The sequence below is a fragment of the Hydra vulgaris genome, chromosome 05, assembly GCF_038396675.1.
Source record: "Hydra vulgaris chromosome 05, alternate assembly HydraT2T_AEP".
Taxonomy (NCBI): Eukaryota; Metazoa; Cnidaria; class Hydrozoa; order Anthoathecata; family Hydridae; genus Hydra; species Hydra vulgaris.
Genome location: NC_088924.1, coordinates 20,796,274 through 20,816,253, shown reverse-complemented (window position 1 = coordinate 20,816,253; position 19,980 = coordinate 20,796,274). Strand labels below are relative to the sequence as shown.

The 19,980-nt window shown below is 26.8% G+C and overlaps 1 protein-coding gene across 2 annotated transcripts in view; it reads right to left on the bottom strand.

The window, feature by feature from the left end:
* The window catches only part of LOC136080675 (A disintegrin and metalloproteinase with thrombospondin motifs adt-1-like), an 89,027-nt gene that overhangs the window by 37,421 nt on the left and 31,626 nt on the right, over positions 1–19,980 (bottom strand). For both annotated transcript variants that reach the window (XM_065797623.1, XM_065797622.1), the window contains exon 3: positions 5,642–6,136. In XM_065797623.1, coding sequence (XP_065653695.1) covers positions 5,642–6,136 — 495 coding nt within the window. The remainder of the gene's footprint in view (positions 1–5,641; positions 6,137–19,980) is intronic.

The window sequence follows — 19,980 nt, the reverse complement described above, 5'->3', positions numbered from 1 at the left end:
TTGTCTGTAACTTTTACAATAAAATTTTGAATGAAAACATGGCTGGACAAAAAAATGGCGCAAAACACTTGCAAAAATAGGTGCAAAATAAAAGGTGCGAAAAAATCTTTAAAATGCAATTATTACTTAATAGGAATTTTCTGATTTAATGGACTATATACATAGTGATCAGTAAACTATACTTTTCAGATTTAACTGTGTACGTTTATGACATATATACTTCTTATATATATTTATTTATTAAAAAATCATTAAGTATACCAACCTTGGACACAATCCAGTAGGGCATCGATCATCAGCAATGATATTATCCGAAAAACAGCTCTGAAATTCAGAAATTATATGGCTTTGGCTGTTTATTTTCATATGACATTTGCGACCACATACTTTTCATATGACATTTGCGACCACAAGAACAGAGAAAAAGACTTTTTCTCTGTTGATGATCTTCTTCTTTTGATGATCTAAAATAGTCTGAGGATGTGATTTACCGATTCTTAACATTTTTTTAAACAAAATTTGTACTATGATTGTGATTTGCAATTAAATTTGTGGCAGAAAAAATAGCGGATTAAAGATGGTCGTAAAAGACTAAAAAGACGCAAAAAAAGGCGCGAAAAAATCTTAAAAATGTCATAATTACTTAATAAAAGATTTCTGATTTGATGGACTATATACATAGTAATCAGTAAAATATACTCTTTCACAAAACGTTGAAATTAATTCGGACACAATTCAGAAAACCTAAATTTAGTTAAGGCTGACCGTGCTTCCTAAAAGTTTAATGATCTAAAAAAATACATATTAAAAAAAGTAAAATTAATTTTACCATAAATATGTTTTAATAATTTAGTTATTGCAGTCATTATTTTTTTTTATATATTCTTATATATACATTATATTTTATTTTTGATATAGTTAAACAAAGTATCTAAATCACAATAAAAAAAAAAAAGAAAAGTGCAACCAAATAATGCTAAATAGTCGGAAGTTTTCGGTGTTTAAATTTCAAAGCGGTCTTCGCAATAAAAAGTTTACCTTCATTTTGACCAATAGGTTTAAGTTTTAAAAGCATCGAAAATAAAATTGCTAATTTTTGTATAAATGGATTTGTTTGGGTTAAAAATATAGTAGCGTTAGAGCTAAATAACTTAGTCTAGATCAACAAAAGAGAAGTTTAAATCTTTGACATGTATAAAAAAATACAAAGCCAATTTAAAATACAGCTGTCAAAACTTGTTTTATTGTCAGTGTGAATGAGGTATAAAAGTCAAAGGCGTAATATTATTGTTATATATATGCGAGATTTTGTTGATATTTTTTGCAATTTAAATTCTAGATTTTTTTTTTGACTTTTTATTATTTTCAAAATTAAGTACTTTTTCACAAATAATAAACCGTATTGAATTAAAGTTACAAAATAAAAACAAAATCGCAGTTAATTAAGAAACTGAGTTTATTCTGATTTTAAGTTTTTGATTGCTTTTGTAAAGTCACAAACCTCGTGATATACTATTATTATTATTCTTATTATTGTTATTGTTATTATTTTTATTATTAATAATATTATTATTAATGTCAAACTGCAACGACAAAGTCGTGAGAAATGGCTATATAAAGACCATTTATGGTAGTTGTAAATATTCATTTTTTGTATATTTGTCATAATTCTTTTAAAAGTGTCTTTTTTTTTGAGTTGTGATTCTATTGTTTAACTATCCTGTTTGAGAAGAAGTTGTACCCGATATCAAACTTGTTTTGTTCTCAGGCTAAATAATTTTGTTGTCTTGTGCCGTGATCATGTTTTTCTTGGCTTAAACTTGAATAAAAGTTATGTATATGTTTTACATCTAACTTCTTGGACTATTTTAGTTGCCCTTCTTTGAACTGCTTCAATTACTTTGATGTTTTTTATTCTATTTGGATTCCATACGCAAGCACCGTACTCTAGATGCGGCCTCACCATTGACGTGAAGAGCATCTTACAAGTGGTTATATTAATGTATTTATATGAGTTTTAAGCTGACCCAGTATGCGATTAGATGCTGCTATTTGATTTGCTTGTTGATTTGCCGATGCTAGTTGATTTGCCGGTCCCACTTTAAGTCAGAGCTGATAATCACTCCCAAGTCTTTTTCAAATTGTACCTTTGATAACTGATGCCCAATTACTTGATAATTAAACTTTTGATTTGATTTACAAATGTGAATTACTTTACATTTCCTTTCATTTAAAGACATTTGCAATGTTATGCACTATTTTGATATAATGTTGATATCGTTTTGCAAACTGATCGAATCGCTTTTGTCTTTGATGATCCTAATCATTTTTGCAAATATTTTTGGATTATTTTTAATTTGTGATGCCAAGTCGTTTATGAAAATAACAAGCAGTACTGGCCCAAGAACCAATTCTTGAGGAACCCCACTAAGCACGTTAAGCCAATATGAAATGGCGTCTCCTAGTATGACACGCTGTTTTCGATCTTTTAAATAGTTGATTATCCAATTGAGCATGTTATTTACTATTCCGTATGCTACTAATTTTCTTAAACAAAGTCGTGAGTGTAATACTCGATTGAATGCTTTGCAAAAATCTTTCATTATTATATCAAGTGGAATTCTCGGTAGCTTTTGTAATTACAACAAACGGTTCAAGCAAGTTTGTTGCATGATTTTCCCGTAACGAAGCAGTGTTGATCCTTTGAAATTAAAATATTTGTTGGAAGATGTTTTACTACTTTGTCCTTAATGATGCTCTCCACTACTCTACAGACCACTGATGTTATGGAAATGGGCTTGTAATTTAAAACATTTGAATGACTTCCATTCTTGTAAACTGGCGTAATATTAGCTAGTCTCCATAATTTCGGTATTTTACTGCTATTAAACGATAATTTAAAAAAGAATAGAATTGAGTAAGACAATGACTCAGAACAGTTAGACAGTACATGAGAATGAACTTTGTCAACGCCACTTATTTTAGATTTGTTTAACTCTCTTAGTTTCTTTTAAACCACTTTTAATTTGAAAATATTTTCAGTGTTGTCATCACATTTGAACTTAGTTTGTATCAAAAATTCTGGAATTTTGTATAGATTTTCTCTGAAAAAAGACTCCTGAAATTTTAGATTAATCATTTTAGCAGTTTTTTTTTTTAATTATGTAATCAAATTGCCCTCTTGATCCATGTACATTTTGATACCAATTTTAATGTTTTTTTTTTGTTGATGTATTCATAAATCATTTTTGAATTCGATTTTGCGTTGGCAGCTAATTTTTTTTCATACTCAGATACTGCTCGTTTCACCACCATTGCTCCTTTTTTTTTCTTTTTAGATAGTTAAGTTTCAGATCATGTTTGAAACCACATACTTATTTAAAACAGAGTTTGGTTTTTGTTTTTGGTTAGCTTTATTAGTTTTTTGATCAACCAATATGGCTGTTTTTGTATGAAGTGTAATTTCTGTTTTTTTAATGAACTTTTCACATCCATTGTCGTATATTTTGATGAAGTTTTGTTGTTAGTTTCGATACCAACATCATTGTTGAGTTTATTTTGCCAGTCAACATTTTTGAAAAAATGAATTGAGATCTTTGTAATCGCACCTTTTGTAGACAAATTTTATAGCTGAGTATCTTTTTCTAGCGTTTTTATTTGTCAAACTTAGGTTGAATGTTAACGTTATGTTTGTATTGATATGAAAAAGCTCCTGTTTTGTGAAAACAAGGTCAAAGAATAAAGAAGCTCCTGTTTTGTGAAAACAAGGTTGAGTATGTTTGTTGTTTTACAATTGCTTGTTTGAAAGGTTTGCACATACACGTGTTGAAAAAGTAGTGCATTATAAATAGCACTTACAAGACATTAGTGTTTTTCATCTTCTTGTGGCAAAGATGGAACACCATTTTGGTCCCAAGCTATATTGGTAAAGCTGAAATCACCTGCAATAATTGTACCAGTAATTTTTCTATAATCATTCAGTTTTCGTGTTTCTTCAATTTAGTTAATGATCCATTGGTATTCGTTGCTACTCGTTGGTCTGTATATGCACCCTATAAGGATCTTTTTAGTTCCATACCTGAGTTCACACCATATTTGTTCTCCGTCTTTGGATTTGAGTTTTTTGTTAGTTGTTTCACAAATATTGAACTCATTTTTAGCATATATACATACGCCACCTCTCCTTTTCCCTTCTCTATTACTATGAAATATTTGGTATCCCCTTTTGTTTGGTGCAGAAAAGTCATTAAACCAAGTTTCAAAAATTGCCATTACACAATAATTAAAAATTGAGCTTACAAATTCTAGTTAATGTTATTTGTTATTTACAGATGTTGCATTACAGTAAAAAAATTTTAGATGGTTTTTTTTTGGTAATTTTGCTTTTGGAGTACAAAAATTTTTTTTTTTTAAATTTATAATTGACTTTTTTTGACAACTCATTTATTGTTTTTTGATAGTTTGAATTGTGTTGCAATATTTTTTGATCGTTTGAATTTTGTTGCTCCTGATACCATAACGAAAGGAGGATTCTTCTGTCAAATAGGCATTTAGGTTATTTCTTTTTGCACGCAACTCATAATCAAACTTAGCTTGTGTCGGTGTCATATCCAGATTAATGAATACATTAGGAATATCAATGTTTCTTTTTAATTTTTTAGCTGCAGATAGTATTGGAATTCTTTGTTCAGGTAATGATAACTCAATAAGAAATGCCCCTTTAGCAATTTTAATGTTTGCTTTCAATTTGAATCTTTTACATATACAATTTCATTGGTATCAATATTTATATCAGTAAAGATATGTTTGACTTTTGCTAAATTAGATGCTTTATTTTCTTTATCAGTTCTACTTGATTCAGAAGCAACAGAAATAATAGGATTTTTCTCCTTTTTTTTTAGAGTTCTTTTCGACAGAAATTGCATTAATTATACTTATTTGCTAAGATATTAACTTTTTTTTAATGTCAGCATCAACTACATTACCCTAACTTTTACGATTAGAATTTTGTAATTCTTTTAAACTATCTATTTCAACATTTTGTTTTCTAAAAATATCTTTCTAATTTAAAGCTTGTAGTTCTAACAAAACCACTTCTTTGGCTTGTAATTCTAACAAAACCACTTCTAAAATTGCTGTTATTAATTTTCCATTTTTACCAAGAAGTTTTGTGTTCGTCATTATTATTATAACTATAATGGTTATAATTATTGCTTGACATTTGTTGACTATTTGATATACAAACGCTTGACTTGTTGCTAAAACTTATTTTACAGGGACTTAAGTTTCATATGTGGAAATAAATAACTTTGATTTTTACTAAAGTTTTTGTATTACTTGTAAACATAGTATTGAACTAAAAGTTTATGTGTTTTTTTCCAGTTAGAAACTGGAAAAAAACAAATAAACTTCTAGTTCAATACTAAGTTCACAACAAATACAAAAAGAAATATCACCCAATATTTAAGATACTAGAATTGTGTATTTAATTATTAGTGGTCAGCAATAAGAATCCTAAGTTGAAAAATTAATTTTATACATCAATCATTTACAAAATTTATATTAAAACAAATTATAAAAAAAGTGTTTTAAAATTTGTCATAAAGATTATTATTATGAAATTAAATTAATAAAATGTTACCATAAGTTCCACTGAGAACAATCAAATTTCTTATAAAACCAGATTGCACTGTGTCCCAAGGACCTGACGCATAAACTTTAGCGTTTGAAAACTCTATAGGTTGTAGATTTATGACAGATGTAACAACGCTTCCATTAATTGCAACAGAAAAATTGTAACTTCCGTTTACAAGCTGCTGCACTACTTTTACTGAAGTCCACTCATTTAAAGAAAGTGTTTTGATTGTAAAAATGTAATTTTTATTGCCATTTATTGCTGATGAAACAACTAAAAGTCCAGTTACTTTTGTAAAATAAATAAGAGGATTTCTGTCCCCATAATTGCTAATACTTCCATTTGCAGTTAACTGTAAAATATGTCTGTACGTTGTATTATCAAACAAGGTAGGTTTAACTTCCAAAGATACCATATACTCTTTACTTACACTTTTTAATGTAGCAACAAGAAAACCTGACCGAATCAATGTTTCATTCTTTAATACAAGTGATTCTTGAGCTGAAATATTATTATTTCTATTTTTAGTGTTATCAATGTGACTATTATTGTTGTTATAGTTATTGTTATTTTTATTATCATCATTAATTGTTTTTATTTTTAACAAGTATGATAACAATTATAGTAACAATAATTTTAATCATTATAATAATAAAAAAGTAGTGAAAACAACATTAAAAAACTTCAACAAAAACCACAAATAAAATTGTATATAATATATATATATATATATATATATATATATATATATATATATATATATATATATATATATATATATACATATATATATATATATATATATATATTTATATATATATATATATATATATATATATATATATATATATATATATATATAAATATATATATATATATATATATATATATAAACAAATTTAAAACAAATTTAAAATGTGTTCTACAAAATAAAGGGCTCAATGTTCTAAAAAAAACAGAGCAATAATATAATAGTCAAAAATCACTTAACAAAATTTTTTTTCTTTTAACACTTTGTTTCATCAATAAAGACTCATCAGAATTGAATAATCAAATCAACAAAACTTCAATTTTTACCAAAAATTAAATTACAGAAAGTCGCAAATGTCTTAATTACTGTAAGTTTTCACATTTTTGTGGAATATGCTGACACTAATATAAAAAAGAATTCTTTAGAATTGATTACTTTTGCTTTTTTAAAAAGTTATTTTTTAAATAAAGGGAGGGAGTTTAATGTAATTATTACTTGAGCTCAATTATTTTTATAGTTTTACAGAAGAAACTTATTTTAGTGCCTGCATTTAGAAATCAATTCCTATTTTTTGTTAAATAATCATTCTTAGTTTGCATGTATAATAATTTCGAATATTTCTTGTAGGCATGGAATGCAATTTTCGCAAATATTATTATATGCAGGTAATATTTTAATCTTTTAATTCCCATATATACTTTGACAGCATGTTGTCTTTTGAGTACTTTTTATTTTTAAAGGATTGCTTATGATTGGTAAAACGTTTTTTCCATTCACCCTCTATTATGCCAATTTATTGTTGATCTGATACATTCTTTGAGAAAGCACATTCATATGCCACATTTTTGGATAAACAACTTCCACTCATTGGACAAATGTTTTTTTTTTTAGAATTACAATTTGCTGTTGCTTTTACATATAGGATTTTTCTTTTTAGTTTAACAATACATTATTGTGACCTTTTGTAATTCTTTCCATATTTTCTGTGCAAATGTAGCTAACTTTAAATGTATTTCAATTAAAAATATTTTGCAATTTATTAGAGGGCGGGAAAAGCTTATCGACTAATTTTAAAACACTTTTTCTATGTTAGTGGAAACATTTTTGTAATATGGGGGGGGGGGGGGGGGTTGAACAAAATTAAATTTATATTTCAATTTTGCTTTTTTTTATTTTTTTCAAGTCAACTTTTTGTTTAAAAAACTAGTTGTATATCGTTTAAATTTTTAATTGAAATACAATTAAAGTAAGCAACAGTTGCACAAAAAAAATGGAAAGAATTATTAAAGGTCACAATAATGCTTTGATAAAAAAAAAAAAAAATCTTATAAGGAAAAACTACAGAAAATTGTAATTGTAAACAAAACAACAATAGTCCAATGAGTGGAAGTTGTTTAAAATAATTTTTTCTTTCTCTATAGAGTTATTTGCAGGCATGGTTGACTTCATATACAAATTAATGGCCAAGATCGTGATATTGTAAGTTCATTATGCATTGCACTTCGTGATATTACAGACTTTCAGCAACGTGTAATCTCTGCTTACTATCCACAAGCCAATGGCTTTATGGAGAGACAATTAAGACGGCAATTATCAAGGTCTTAAATGAAAATGGTAAAAATTGGGCCTCACTTTAAGATTGAATCCTTCTTGCTTTATGTGTTAAAGTCCCCAATTCAATGGGGTATTCACCATTTTACTTATATTTAATATTATTCATATATTATATATAATTGGCAACCCTGTCTTCCAAATGATATATTATACTCAATGGGTATAATTTCAATCATATATAAGATGATAGAAAGCATTCAACATCATCAAACAATTTTGCTTCTCAAAAATTACTATTAAGAAATCTTAAAAAAGAAAATAATAATCATGATACGAGACAACGTAATCAAAAATAATGAAACATCTCTCCAAAGAAACTTGCTAAAAATAATCTGAAGAACAAGGGCTCAAAATATTTATAATGCCATCTTTATAAATGAATACGGTAATGAATAGTGCGCATAGTTACGCCTAATGTTAGTGTTGTTAATGACGGTTCTATATTCTGTAAAATACACCATTTCTTAGTTTTTAAGAAGTTTCTGGACTTTTTTTATGCGCGGTTACATTTGCCATGCGGTCTTTCGAGTAAAGTCAGCTGGCAAATTGGAGATGATGTACTTTTATTCTCAAGAAGAGTTGATGTTGTTCATTGTTTAAAGCAAAAGTTTAAATAATCGTTTGTTTGTTGTTGGTTGTTTTTCTTTTTCTAATTTTCATAGCCTGTTTTCAATTTTTAGAAGAAGTTAGAAATAAAATATCTGGTAAAATAGTTTTTTTAGTACAATCTAAACATGAATACTGTAATTTATCTAATCTTCTAAATATGAATACTGTAATTCAATAGTGTTAGTGTCGCTTCACTTTCTTTTTTAATAAAGAACTTTCTAGGCTTTTCTAAAAGCGTTTCTTTACTCCACGCGGTCTTTCAAGCAAGGTCTTCCAGCCCATTAGAGCTGATAAATTTTTAGTTTCAAGTGGAACTGATGTTGTTCATTGTTTAAAAACTAAAATTTGTTTGTTGTTCGTTGTTTTTATTTTTCTGTTTTTTTTTTAGAAGAAGTAAAAACTAAAATGACTGGTAAAAAAGATTTTTTTTGTACAATGTTTCTTTTTTAGAAAAGTGTTTCAGTTTTGTCTTCAGTCTTTTTAGATCATTTTAAGCAAGTATTGTTTCATTTTTTTAGAGCAGTTAGAAGGAGCAGAAGGCCTTTTTAGTAAGTATATAGTGTATAGTAGTTTATTTATAGTTTATATATACGAACATAGTTATATTAGTTTATTTATAGTTTATATTAGTTTATATAGTATAAAGTAGTTTATTTATAGTTTATATTAGTTCAAGTTTATTTATCGTTTATATTAGTAAGTTTTTTTATAGATTATAGATTAGGATTAATGAGAATACAATTTTTTTTTTAGACAGGCTAGCTGACCGCGACTTAAGTAAGTTTTATCATTTAGATTTTATTTGAGTACAAATGTAACATTAGCAATGTTATTGTATATAATTTCATCTCAATTTTTATTTTTAGACAGACAGGTAGAACTCAGTAAGGACTTAGATTTTGTAGATTTAAAAACTTCTTTTGAATATTCTTTTAAAGCATTGAATATGTTTTAAATATTTTAATAAATTTTGTCATTTCGGTGTGGTAGCATCATCAGTTGGTGCAAGTGGTAGTAATGTCTTTTATTTTATTTTACAGCAAATAGTAATGTTTTTTAATTTATTTTAAAAAGAATCAATAAATATTGTTTATTTCAACATAATCATCAGGATAAAATAGATAAGATAGATAAAATAGCTTTTTTATTTAATATTTTATTATTTAGTTATAACTTCAGTTGCACCAGCCACAACAGGTAACTTCGTACATTTATTTTAATATACTTGAATTACATTTGTTACTTTACTTTTCAAGCAATAAATATTGTTTATTTCAACATTATCGTCAAGATTATATAAATAAACTTCTTATTTGATCATTTATTTTAGTTGCTTCTGGATCAACTTTAAATAATGGTAACTCATTAATTCATATTTTATTATAGATAAATGTAGATAAAAAAATGTGTGTTGGAAATTATTGTAGATTTAAAAGCAGTAAGCTTTTTTCTAAAGGATCTTTCTATTTTTAGATTAAATCCACTATCACTACATTTGTTCTATGTTTATATAATGTTCTTTAATAATTTTTGTCATTTGAAAAAAAATATATCAATGTTAAATTACACCAGGTTGTCGAAAATAGTCATAGTTTAATGATAATGTTGTAAACTGTTAGAGCAGATTATAGATCTTTGATCTATTTAATCTATTTAATAACCTACTACCAAAGGGAAAATTTACTATCAGTTGTTTGTTTGTTTTTCTGTTTAGTTGACAACAATGAAGAGAGAGGTAGTATGTTTAAAAGGATTTTTATTCTTGTATAAAGTAACTAAAATGTTTTTTAAAATATTGTTGTTGACTTGAAAGTAAAACAGTAGGTTTTTATATTTTTATACAATTAGCCCAAGAACTTATAGTTCTATAGTAACTAAGGTAATACTTAAAATTATATTGTCAATAGTAGAGAAGAAATTTAAAATTCTCAGTAAGACAGCTTCTTATTATTTTACCTCAAGTTAGTTTAATTAAAATTTATTTTCTTTAGTTGATCAAGAGAGAGCTAATAAAGGTATTAGTTACATTAGTTTAGTAAATTTATTTTTAAAAAGTTAAGTAGATATTTTAATGTCTATACATTTAAGTGCTTTTATTGTTTAGACACAGAATTGAAGACTGAAATAAGTCAGTGTTTTTGCTATTAGATAATTGTTAATAGGAATTTGTTTATTTGTACTGTAACTGGAATTTTAAAACTTCAAGTACTAAAGCTTTATTTTCTTTTTTCTTTTAGGAGAGTTGGAATAAAAACTAAGTATAAATTATGTGATTAGTATAGTTAAATAAGGCATTTATATCTGTACACTCAGTAGTCCAAGTCAGTTGTCACATTTTAGAAATTTTCCAGGAGAGAGTAAACAGTAAAATAATTAGTCTTTATTGGCTTTTTTATTCTTGATGGTTAAATTTATGTTTTATTTAATTTGTCTTGAGGCACATGAAATATAATTTTGACAAAAATAAAAAGTTAAATAAAAAAAGTGAAAACTCATTTCTTAACTACAGACGTTTTTCCTTTGAACATTGTGGGGACACCAGACCCTTTATATTGACCAAACTTTGTTTCACATTGTTGCAGGAAAACAGTCTTTATACCTATGTAGATACTGAAAAAATTAAAAAGGTCTCATACATAACTCATTTTAACAAAAAAATGGATAACCGACCTTTGTCTTCTGAGGTACAGATATTAAAATTTAAAGTTTTTTTTAGTTTTGGTTTAGTTTATAGTTAATTTTAGTTTAGTTTTAATTAGTTTTAGCTTCAGTTATCTTTTATCTTACTTTAGACAATTTCATGGAAGAAATGAGGGGAATAGGTAAAAAAAATTATAGTTAAATATTTCTTTATATGTAAATATAATTCTATCAATTATATTCTGAGGTATATTTTTTGTCTTTTGTGTCTGGTAGAAGCATAACTGGTAGGGCTGTGTTTTAAATTTTATATATTTTTTACGGAGAAATATGTGCAATAGGTGAAAGAATTATTTAATATAAATATGACATTTTTAAACTGTTTGCATTTTACTCATATTTTTATTAAAATTAAATTTCTCACAAGTTTAACTTTTTTTAATTTACTTTTTTTTAATTTATTTTTAGCATCCTCTTCATCCTGTGAAAATGGTGAGGTTTGCTTTATATTTTGATTAAAAAAAATTGTAAATATTTTTAAATTTTATTATATCCTTCTATTTGTAATTTTAGAGTCGTTAACATTTGAAGAGTACAAAAGATATCGCTCCCAACACCCAGGGCCTCTCTCGGAGAGGTCCTTCAATAAATGGCAAAGTAATGGCGGTATGGATGAGCCATCCTTCAAATGGAGGGCTCATCCATACCGGGGTTTTGGGAGACACCGAAGAAAAAACAGCAACCAAAAGGTTGTAAATGTCTTCTATCAGTGAAGATATTTATAACTTTTTTGTTGCCGTTTTTTCTTCGGTTCTTTTTTTTATTTTAATTTTGTAATTTTTTTTTTAATTTGTAATTTTTTATTTTTTTAATATACTATTGTTTGTATTTGGTTTGTTTTTGTCTTTTTTAATTGAAATTTTATTTGTTTTTCACCAATTAAACTTAAATATAATTAAATTGATTCACTACCCAATCATCATAATAGGATGCTACATTCTATTTGTTAAAAATAATTAATTGGTAGTTTAATTTATTGAAAACACTGCTTTTAAAATTTACTATAAGCCAAGACTATTTAGCTATATAAATGCAATTTATTTATATCTATTTGATTTTTTATCTTTAATGTTTTTAGTTTGGTTCCTTGAAGCATTTTTTTTTTCTTTCTAATTAAAATATTTTAAATCTATTGTAATGTCTTTTAAATATAACTAAAGTTTACTAAAACCCAACGTGAAATAACGTCATAAAACAACACCGACAAGTTGCATCATGACAGCAGTTTAAGTATGACAACAGGCTACCAAACAGCAGGTAAATTGTTTTCCAGTTTGTTTGTTTTGTTTTTCTTTTATGTCTACTTATCTGTTACAATTTTTATTTTAGGTTTGTCATATGACGCATTAATGCAATATAAAAGATCAAAGTTTACATATTTTTTACAATTTGTAATACACATTAGGGTGGAGCGATTTTGAAAATTTTTGAAATTTGATTTGCCTGAGCAGCAAATCAATATCTTGGTGAAAAAAGAACCTTACTCTTTTTTTTTTATAGTTTAGATATGTTCTTGAGGTTCCTCTTTGGATTCTAAATTTTTGATGGGTCCTAATATTGTTTAAATTTTTTTTTTCTAAACTATATTAACTTGATACTTACAAGAAGCAAAATAATATACTGATTTTGAAAATAATATTTGTTTTTATTAAAAAATTAAAATTAAAAAAGTAGAGTTGTTTTTTTCATCAAAAACCCCCGTCCTCAACAAAACGGGGGTTTTAAGGTATATTTTTGCAAGTATTTTTTTCACTAAAAAATTTATAATTATATTGTTTCATAAATAATAAAATTATTATTTATGAAACAAGCATTTTTTTCTGCTTTTTTTGAGTCCAAGGTTGATATGGTTTAGAAAAAAAAAATTCAAAATTATTAGGACCTGTCAAGAATTTAAATTCCAAAGAGGACCCTCAAGATCTCATTAAAATCAAAAAATATTTTTTTACTTTTATCTTATAATTAATAGACATTGATTCGTGTCTCAGTAATATTGGTTTTTAAATTCTTTTTTTTGCTATGAAAATCGCTCCACCCTAATACACATGTTTGATTGTAAATCGACTTTTTTTTGTTTGAAACGTATTTGTACTCAATTGCTTAGTTATTTATAATAAATTTATTTAGTTGTGTGCATTTATCGTTTTAAAGATAATTTCTTTTTTTAAAGAAACATGTATCAAGGGGATACCAAAAAATTAATAACTCATAAATAAATTACTTCACTTCATATTAATCTTATTAATTAAAGTTCATGTTTTAAAAAATATAACAAGAATTAAGCTTAATTCTTTCGTCAATTTAAGGCATGATGAAGTGTTATTATTTTGTGTCAGTAACTAAAAACGTATTGTATTGAACTTAGTAATGTCTAGGAAAATGGCTCGGCCATACACTGATATGACCTATGTCAGTTGTAAATTACTCAAATAACGTTAAATAATTGGTAAATTAATTTATTTTAATTTTTTCAGATAGTTTAATTTTTTAATTTGAAGGAGTTTTTCTTACAGGGTATTAGTTAAGGTATCGCAACTTTAAATTGTGGAAAACAGCCACTAAAAATTAACAGACCGACCGTAACCCGTATTACGGGTTGCTTTCTGCTAGTAGCTTATTAATGGAGAAGAAATTAATGTATTTTCAAAACTACATGTTGGTAAAGGTGATGCGAATTGTTTTTTCAAGCAATTTCGTTTTTACTGACAGGATCTGATTGTCAATATATCCGTGTTCGCGATGTTGTTGTTAAGCGCATGGTATCAAAGTATTGTTCCAGTCTCTTATCAGGTTATGTAGGTGATGATTTGGAAAACTATATTACCAAAAGTGGTATGGCTGATTGTATATGGACTACAGATGTTGAGACCCCTGGTACTGCAAAACTTATTGGAATAGATGTTTCTTTGTTGTCTTTTACCGGACAAAAACTAGCATTGCTGAAATATCCAGCTTCCATTAAAATTGACTAGCTTACATCTTATAATGTTATTTTAGAAAATAAAACAACATTGTTTCTACCGAGCAAATATGATATTTTTATATTAGTTGTTTTATATGATGTTTGTTTTATAAAACAAATAATTTGGTCAAGGTTGCACATTCCATTATTAGTAATTACAAGTATTTATTTACGGATAAATTTATTATTATATATAAATGTATCAAAATTGGTATAATTAAACAATAAATATCTAAATAAATTTAAATTTTAACTCGAATAAATTAAACTGAAAATTGAAAATTTAAAAACTTGTCAACAATGTCAAAAACCAAAGAAATAGCAACCAACACTTTGAAAGTCATGAAAAGTTACCAAAATAAAATCGCTTTAATGATCAAGGCAGCTGTACTTGTTGCACTGGCGGATACGAAACAATCAAGTTAAGTAAGTGAAAAAACCCTAAAAGACAAAAATCATTTTTACGGTCGAAAATACTAATGAATTGAAAGAAATAAAACTGTCAGCCACGCCATCATTTGTATCTTTGCTCACAGACAAAACCGACAAGAGCTAACAACAGCGGGAGCAACTAAGTACTTTTTCAAGCTGCTCAAAATAAAAATATTCAAAGTTGCAAGTTAAACGTCATTGTAGTCGGACTTAACAGGTCTAGCACAGTAGGCAATAAAAAACTTGTTGAGGATTTTTTTATTACGGGTGCCATACGTTTTAACCGCCTCAAAACAAGTAAAAACGAAGTAAAGTTAACAAAATCTAACATTATCAAGGTTTCAAGTCGTTATTTTTTGACCAAAAACTTTTCAACGCGAATTTATCGCGCGATTATTAAAGTTAAATGTTATTTAGACTGGAATATTTTTACGTTCGGTTTAGTCTACACTAAAACATGCATTTAAGTAACCAAGGTTCATGGCTGAATTGGTCTAAAGTTAGATGTTTTAATGTGTTAATATGTAAAAATCTAAACTATATTTTTTGTTTATGGAAGAATATATGCAATTTTACGCATTCTTCGTTGTTACACATTATTTAAATCATGATTAACAAGTCAACAAAAAGATGCTCGATAAACCACTATATTACCTCTTCGATACACATAGTTTTACTTTAAAACTGATACTTGCATTTTTATCTTTCTTTTTAGCTAGAGATATTGAAAGATGTATCTTGAAATATCGTTTTTTTTTTGTAAAAATTGACATTTTGGATTTTCAAGAAGTCTTTAAACCTAAAATATTGAGTTATCTTTAAAATCTCTAACTAAATATGGACCTAACACACTAAGGACCATTTCCTGCTTTTTTTACCAATACAGTAAAAGATAAGTATGAGTTTATCTCTAATGTTTTAATATTTTTGACTAATTTTCAAAAAACTGGCAAAAAAAAAAAGTTTAATTAAAAAAAAAAAACTATTTTTTTAAAAAGACTTTTTTTCAATGTTAAAATGTATATGTTATAAAAGTTTTTATTTATTTGTCATTTGACATTTTAAAAATTTTTTAAGCGATTTAATAGTAAATATTAAGGTATGTTTTGAAAAATTAATATTTATCAGTAGGTATAATTAGTATATATATATAAAACAGTATGAAAAAATGTTAAAAAATATCTTAACTTACATCGTGTAACTGAGCTACACATCAGTGTTGTTCATGTTTAACCGATAAATTCAATCAGATCATTTTTTGAGATAAATTTATGTTAATTCTACTTTATCGTGTTGTAAGGATATTTAAACACACTAAATATTACTTTTAATTTTATTTGGCTCAGATAAACAGGCTTTGCGTAAAAAAACACAGCATGAAAATTTTTGAAGTTCAAAGTTATCTTCTCATTATTAGATCTTTATAGTTATTTATATTTACTAATACTTTTACTTTTATGTTTTTGTTTAGTGTAATTTTCTGTTGTTTTTTTTTGTATTCATGCATTTCAAAGTAATGTTTTCATTAAATTTCAAAATTGAAGACCTGAGATCAAAAACGTCCTAAGCCCAAAATAATCGAAAATTGAGATAAAGTACAATAACGTTGATAGACATGTTACGCATATTGTCTTATAATAACTTTTCATAAAATTAATGTTGGAAGCAGAGAAATTAGCACCTTAAGAACAATAACGTTCTAAGATCAAGAACGTCCTAAGTCCAAAATAATCGAAAATGGAGATAACGTGCAATAATGTTGATAGACAAGTTACGCATATTGCCTTTTAATAATTTTTCATAAATAATAATTATTTAATTAGCACTAATATAATATAATATAATTATTTGTTGCCTAATAATTAATAATTGTTATTATTGTTGGAAGCAGTGAAATTAGCACTTTAAGAACAATAACGTCCAATGTGCACGAAACACTAACATAAACAAAACATCTACAAAACGCATGCATTAGCTTAGATTAAAATATATCAAAACGTAACACAAAACAATATAAAAGATGTATTAAAAGCTGGCAGAATATGAAAACTTCTGTTGTTATATAAAGTAATGTGTTTTTATTAATTAAGTTTATTGGATTGAATTTTAAGTTAATAAGTATTATAGTGGCTACAAAGTACAGCACAATAGCTATCGTTTACACAAATCATTCAAAGCCAGTATGCAATGCAAATATTTATGTTGTGGAAACGCAATGTAATCAAACATGCTAAAGCAGAAGGTAAGGAATTTATTTCTTGGAATAAAAGTTTGGTCCTATGAGGACTACAGGGGTTGATTGCCGTTGGCGACATATGTGCTTTTCTAAGTTCATCAATAAGGAGAAGAAAGCTATTTTAACATCTTTTCATACCATAGGTAAAAATATGGACAGGATAATTATTTAGTTGCACTTATAAAACCTGCTGAAATAAAGCGTAGGCGACCTAGAACAGGCAATACGAGTGTCAAGCGGGCTACAAGTTACAAGTATACTGTTAAATGTGGAAACAAGGAAGCAGATGTTTGTCGCTCTGCTTTTATTGCCTTGCATGGAGTAACAGAACGTCGTCTTAAAAGAATTTCTATTTTGGCAAGTCTCCTATCAGTTCCTAAAGATGGCAGGGGACATTTGTAACAATGCAAAACTCAGTCTTCTTGTTCACAAGCGGAAAGCCAACCGGTTTTATTCTCGCATGAGATTATGTAAAGAATCTTCATCATTAAGCGACAACATTGTTGTTATAACTTTTGACTTTGCACAAAATATTCCAGTTCCGCAATTACCTGTCACGGATATATTTTATTCCCGTCAACTATGGACTTATACCTTTGCTGTTAATTTATTAACCAGCACCTCTCAAAAATCCACCATGTATATATGGCCAGAAAATGTTGCTAAGAGAGGCGTTAATAAAGTTCTTAGCTGCTTGAATGATTATTTTTCGAAGCTTCCTGATTCTGTTAATACGGTTTTCTTGTTTAGCGACGCTTGTCCTGGACAAAATTGCAATGTAACCATGGTTCAGTTTTTGTTTACTTTGGTAAATTTGTGGGCACAGTTTTCTGCCATGCGATAGGCATTTTGTAATTATTGAAGGTATGAAACGGAGATTAGAAACAGTTAAACTCCCTTCGCAATGGATGGACGTGGTCTCCCAAAAATTTCCTGTTGTCAGAATTTCTGGCGCTGATATTAAGGATTATCAAAGTCATTTTCAACCTTTTTTTAAGAAATCGATTATGGCTAATAAAGAAAGATTCGCAGTGAGTAGTTATTTTATTTTTGAATATTCCAATTTGCACAAAGATATGGTTGCAGTTTCATTGGAAACGGAGAGTTCTGTTTTTAAATGTTTTGTTATTGAAAAATCTAATATCAATCCCTCATTGCCAACCGTCTCGATGTACACTACCAGTTTGCCAATTAACTCTGCCAAATTTAGAGATTTGCAAAAACTAAACAAGTTTATTAGTGATGAGGCTATATCGTTTAATCAGTCGTTACTTTCCATCCAAAATAGTGAAGGTAATGACTCCAATGATGAGTGTGTTGAGTTGGATGAATAAACATTTTGATAGCATTAACATTTTGAACAATAGTTTCTTAGCTGATATTGTGTTAATATTCTACCAGCTTTTATTACACTTTTTTATTCTACTTTATGTTACGTTGCTATTAAGCTAATTAATATGTTTTGTAGACATTTATTTCTTATTTTTCGTTCCCCCTTGACATATAAGATCATGAACGTCCTTAGTACCGCATTGTTTATTAGCCTTCACTGAACAAGCTTAAATGGTTTATCTTCTAAAAATACTTATCTTTTTTCTCTCTAGACTCACTTAATTTAAAAATAGTAATTTCCATTTGTATACTTTTTTGAATAACTTAAAAAAATATATTATTTTATGTTTTTATAATCTCCTGAAAAATGTTTATTTTTTGACGTGGGACGTTCTTGATCTCAGGTCTTCAATTATTTGAAAAACTCTTAATTTTTTTCTGCATTTTTTTTTGTATCTTGTATTGTAACTTTATTAAATATATTTTTTTGAAGGATATATATTTAATTGAAAACATTTAATTAACTTATTAAGTTGTTATTAAATTGATAAACATTTTTATTACTGAGTTTTGTTATTAATTACAATAGTTTATTTCTTGAAAGACTACCGCAAATGTAATGACTGTGAATAAAAAGTATAGGCAGCTGCAAAAGAATTTATTCGGAGTTTTAATTTTTATGTTTAAACAGACTGTTAGAATATACTGTTTCATTATAATAATAATGAACTGAAGTGTTGACAGAATTTTCAGTTACAGATTTGAAAGATTTTTGTTATTAATTTTTCATACATATGTTGGTGTATATAGCTTAAAAAAATGTGTTTCTCTCATTTACATTTTATAATATCCATTTATATTTTTCACTTTCAAAAACAAAAGCATTTTGCAGTTTGTTTTTCAAAGTTGATAAACATGATGCAGGTATCAGATAACATTATGATATCATCAGATAACATCATATCATCAGATAACATCATGATAAACATGATGACAGGTATCAGATTATTTAAACCCTGATCTTTGGGTTAAGGTTATCTTAGTAATACCATAATCTAAGTAAGTAATGTGAGCTTGAAAATAGGTATAAAAGATATAAAGACTTAAAAAGCTGCTCAGTTTTATGGCATTTTATTTAAAAATTTGTGCTTGCTAATATCAAATAAAATGTACAAGCAACAATTGTTTTGGTTTCATTTTATTTCTGAAAATCCTTTTTTATTTTGATTATATCTCAATTTCAGGAAATTATATTTACTCAAATTAATTAATGCATTTTTTTTGGATTTTATTTATTTCATTTTAACATTTCAAGATTTTTTCATATAGCCTCCATAAAAAGTATAGCAAATTCAAAATATAAAAATAATTTATTTCAATTAATTTGATAAATTTTACCTGTTACAAAAATATCAACAAGATCGCACATTTCCTAATGTTATGCTTTTTCTTTTTCTTTTGAATGAATTAAGGTGTAGATGTATATAGTAACTTTATTGGTTAAAGGTTAAGTTGTTATATTGGTTTGAGAATAAATTATTCTACTCGTTTAAGATTAAATTAAGGTTAGCTATTTAATCCACAACATATCTAAATCTAGACTGTTCAACAAGCTTTTCAAATTACAGTATGTGTAGATTTATTATTTAGAACATGTATGATAAATTAACAGGACAGTAGTAATTTTTTATTTTTATTTTTTAGGTATT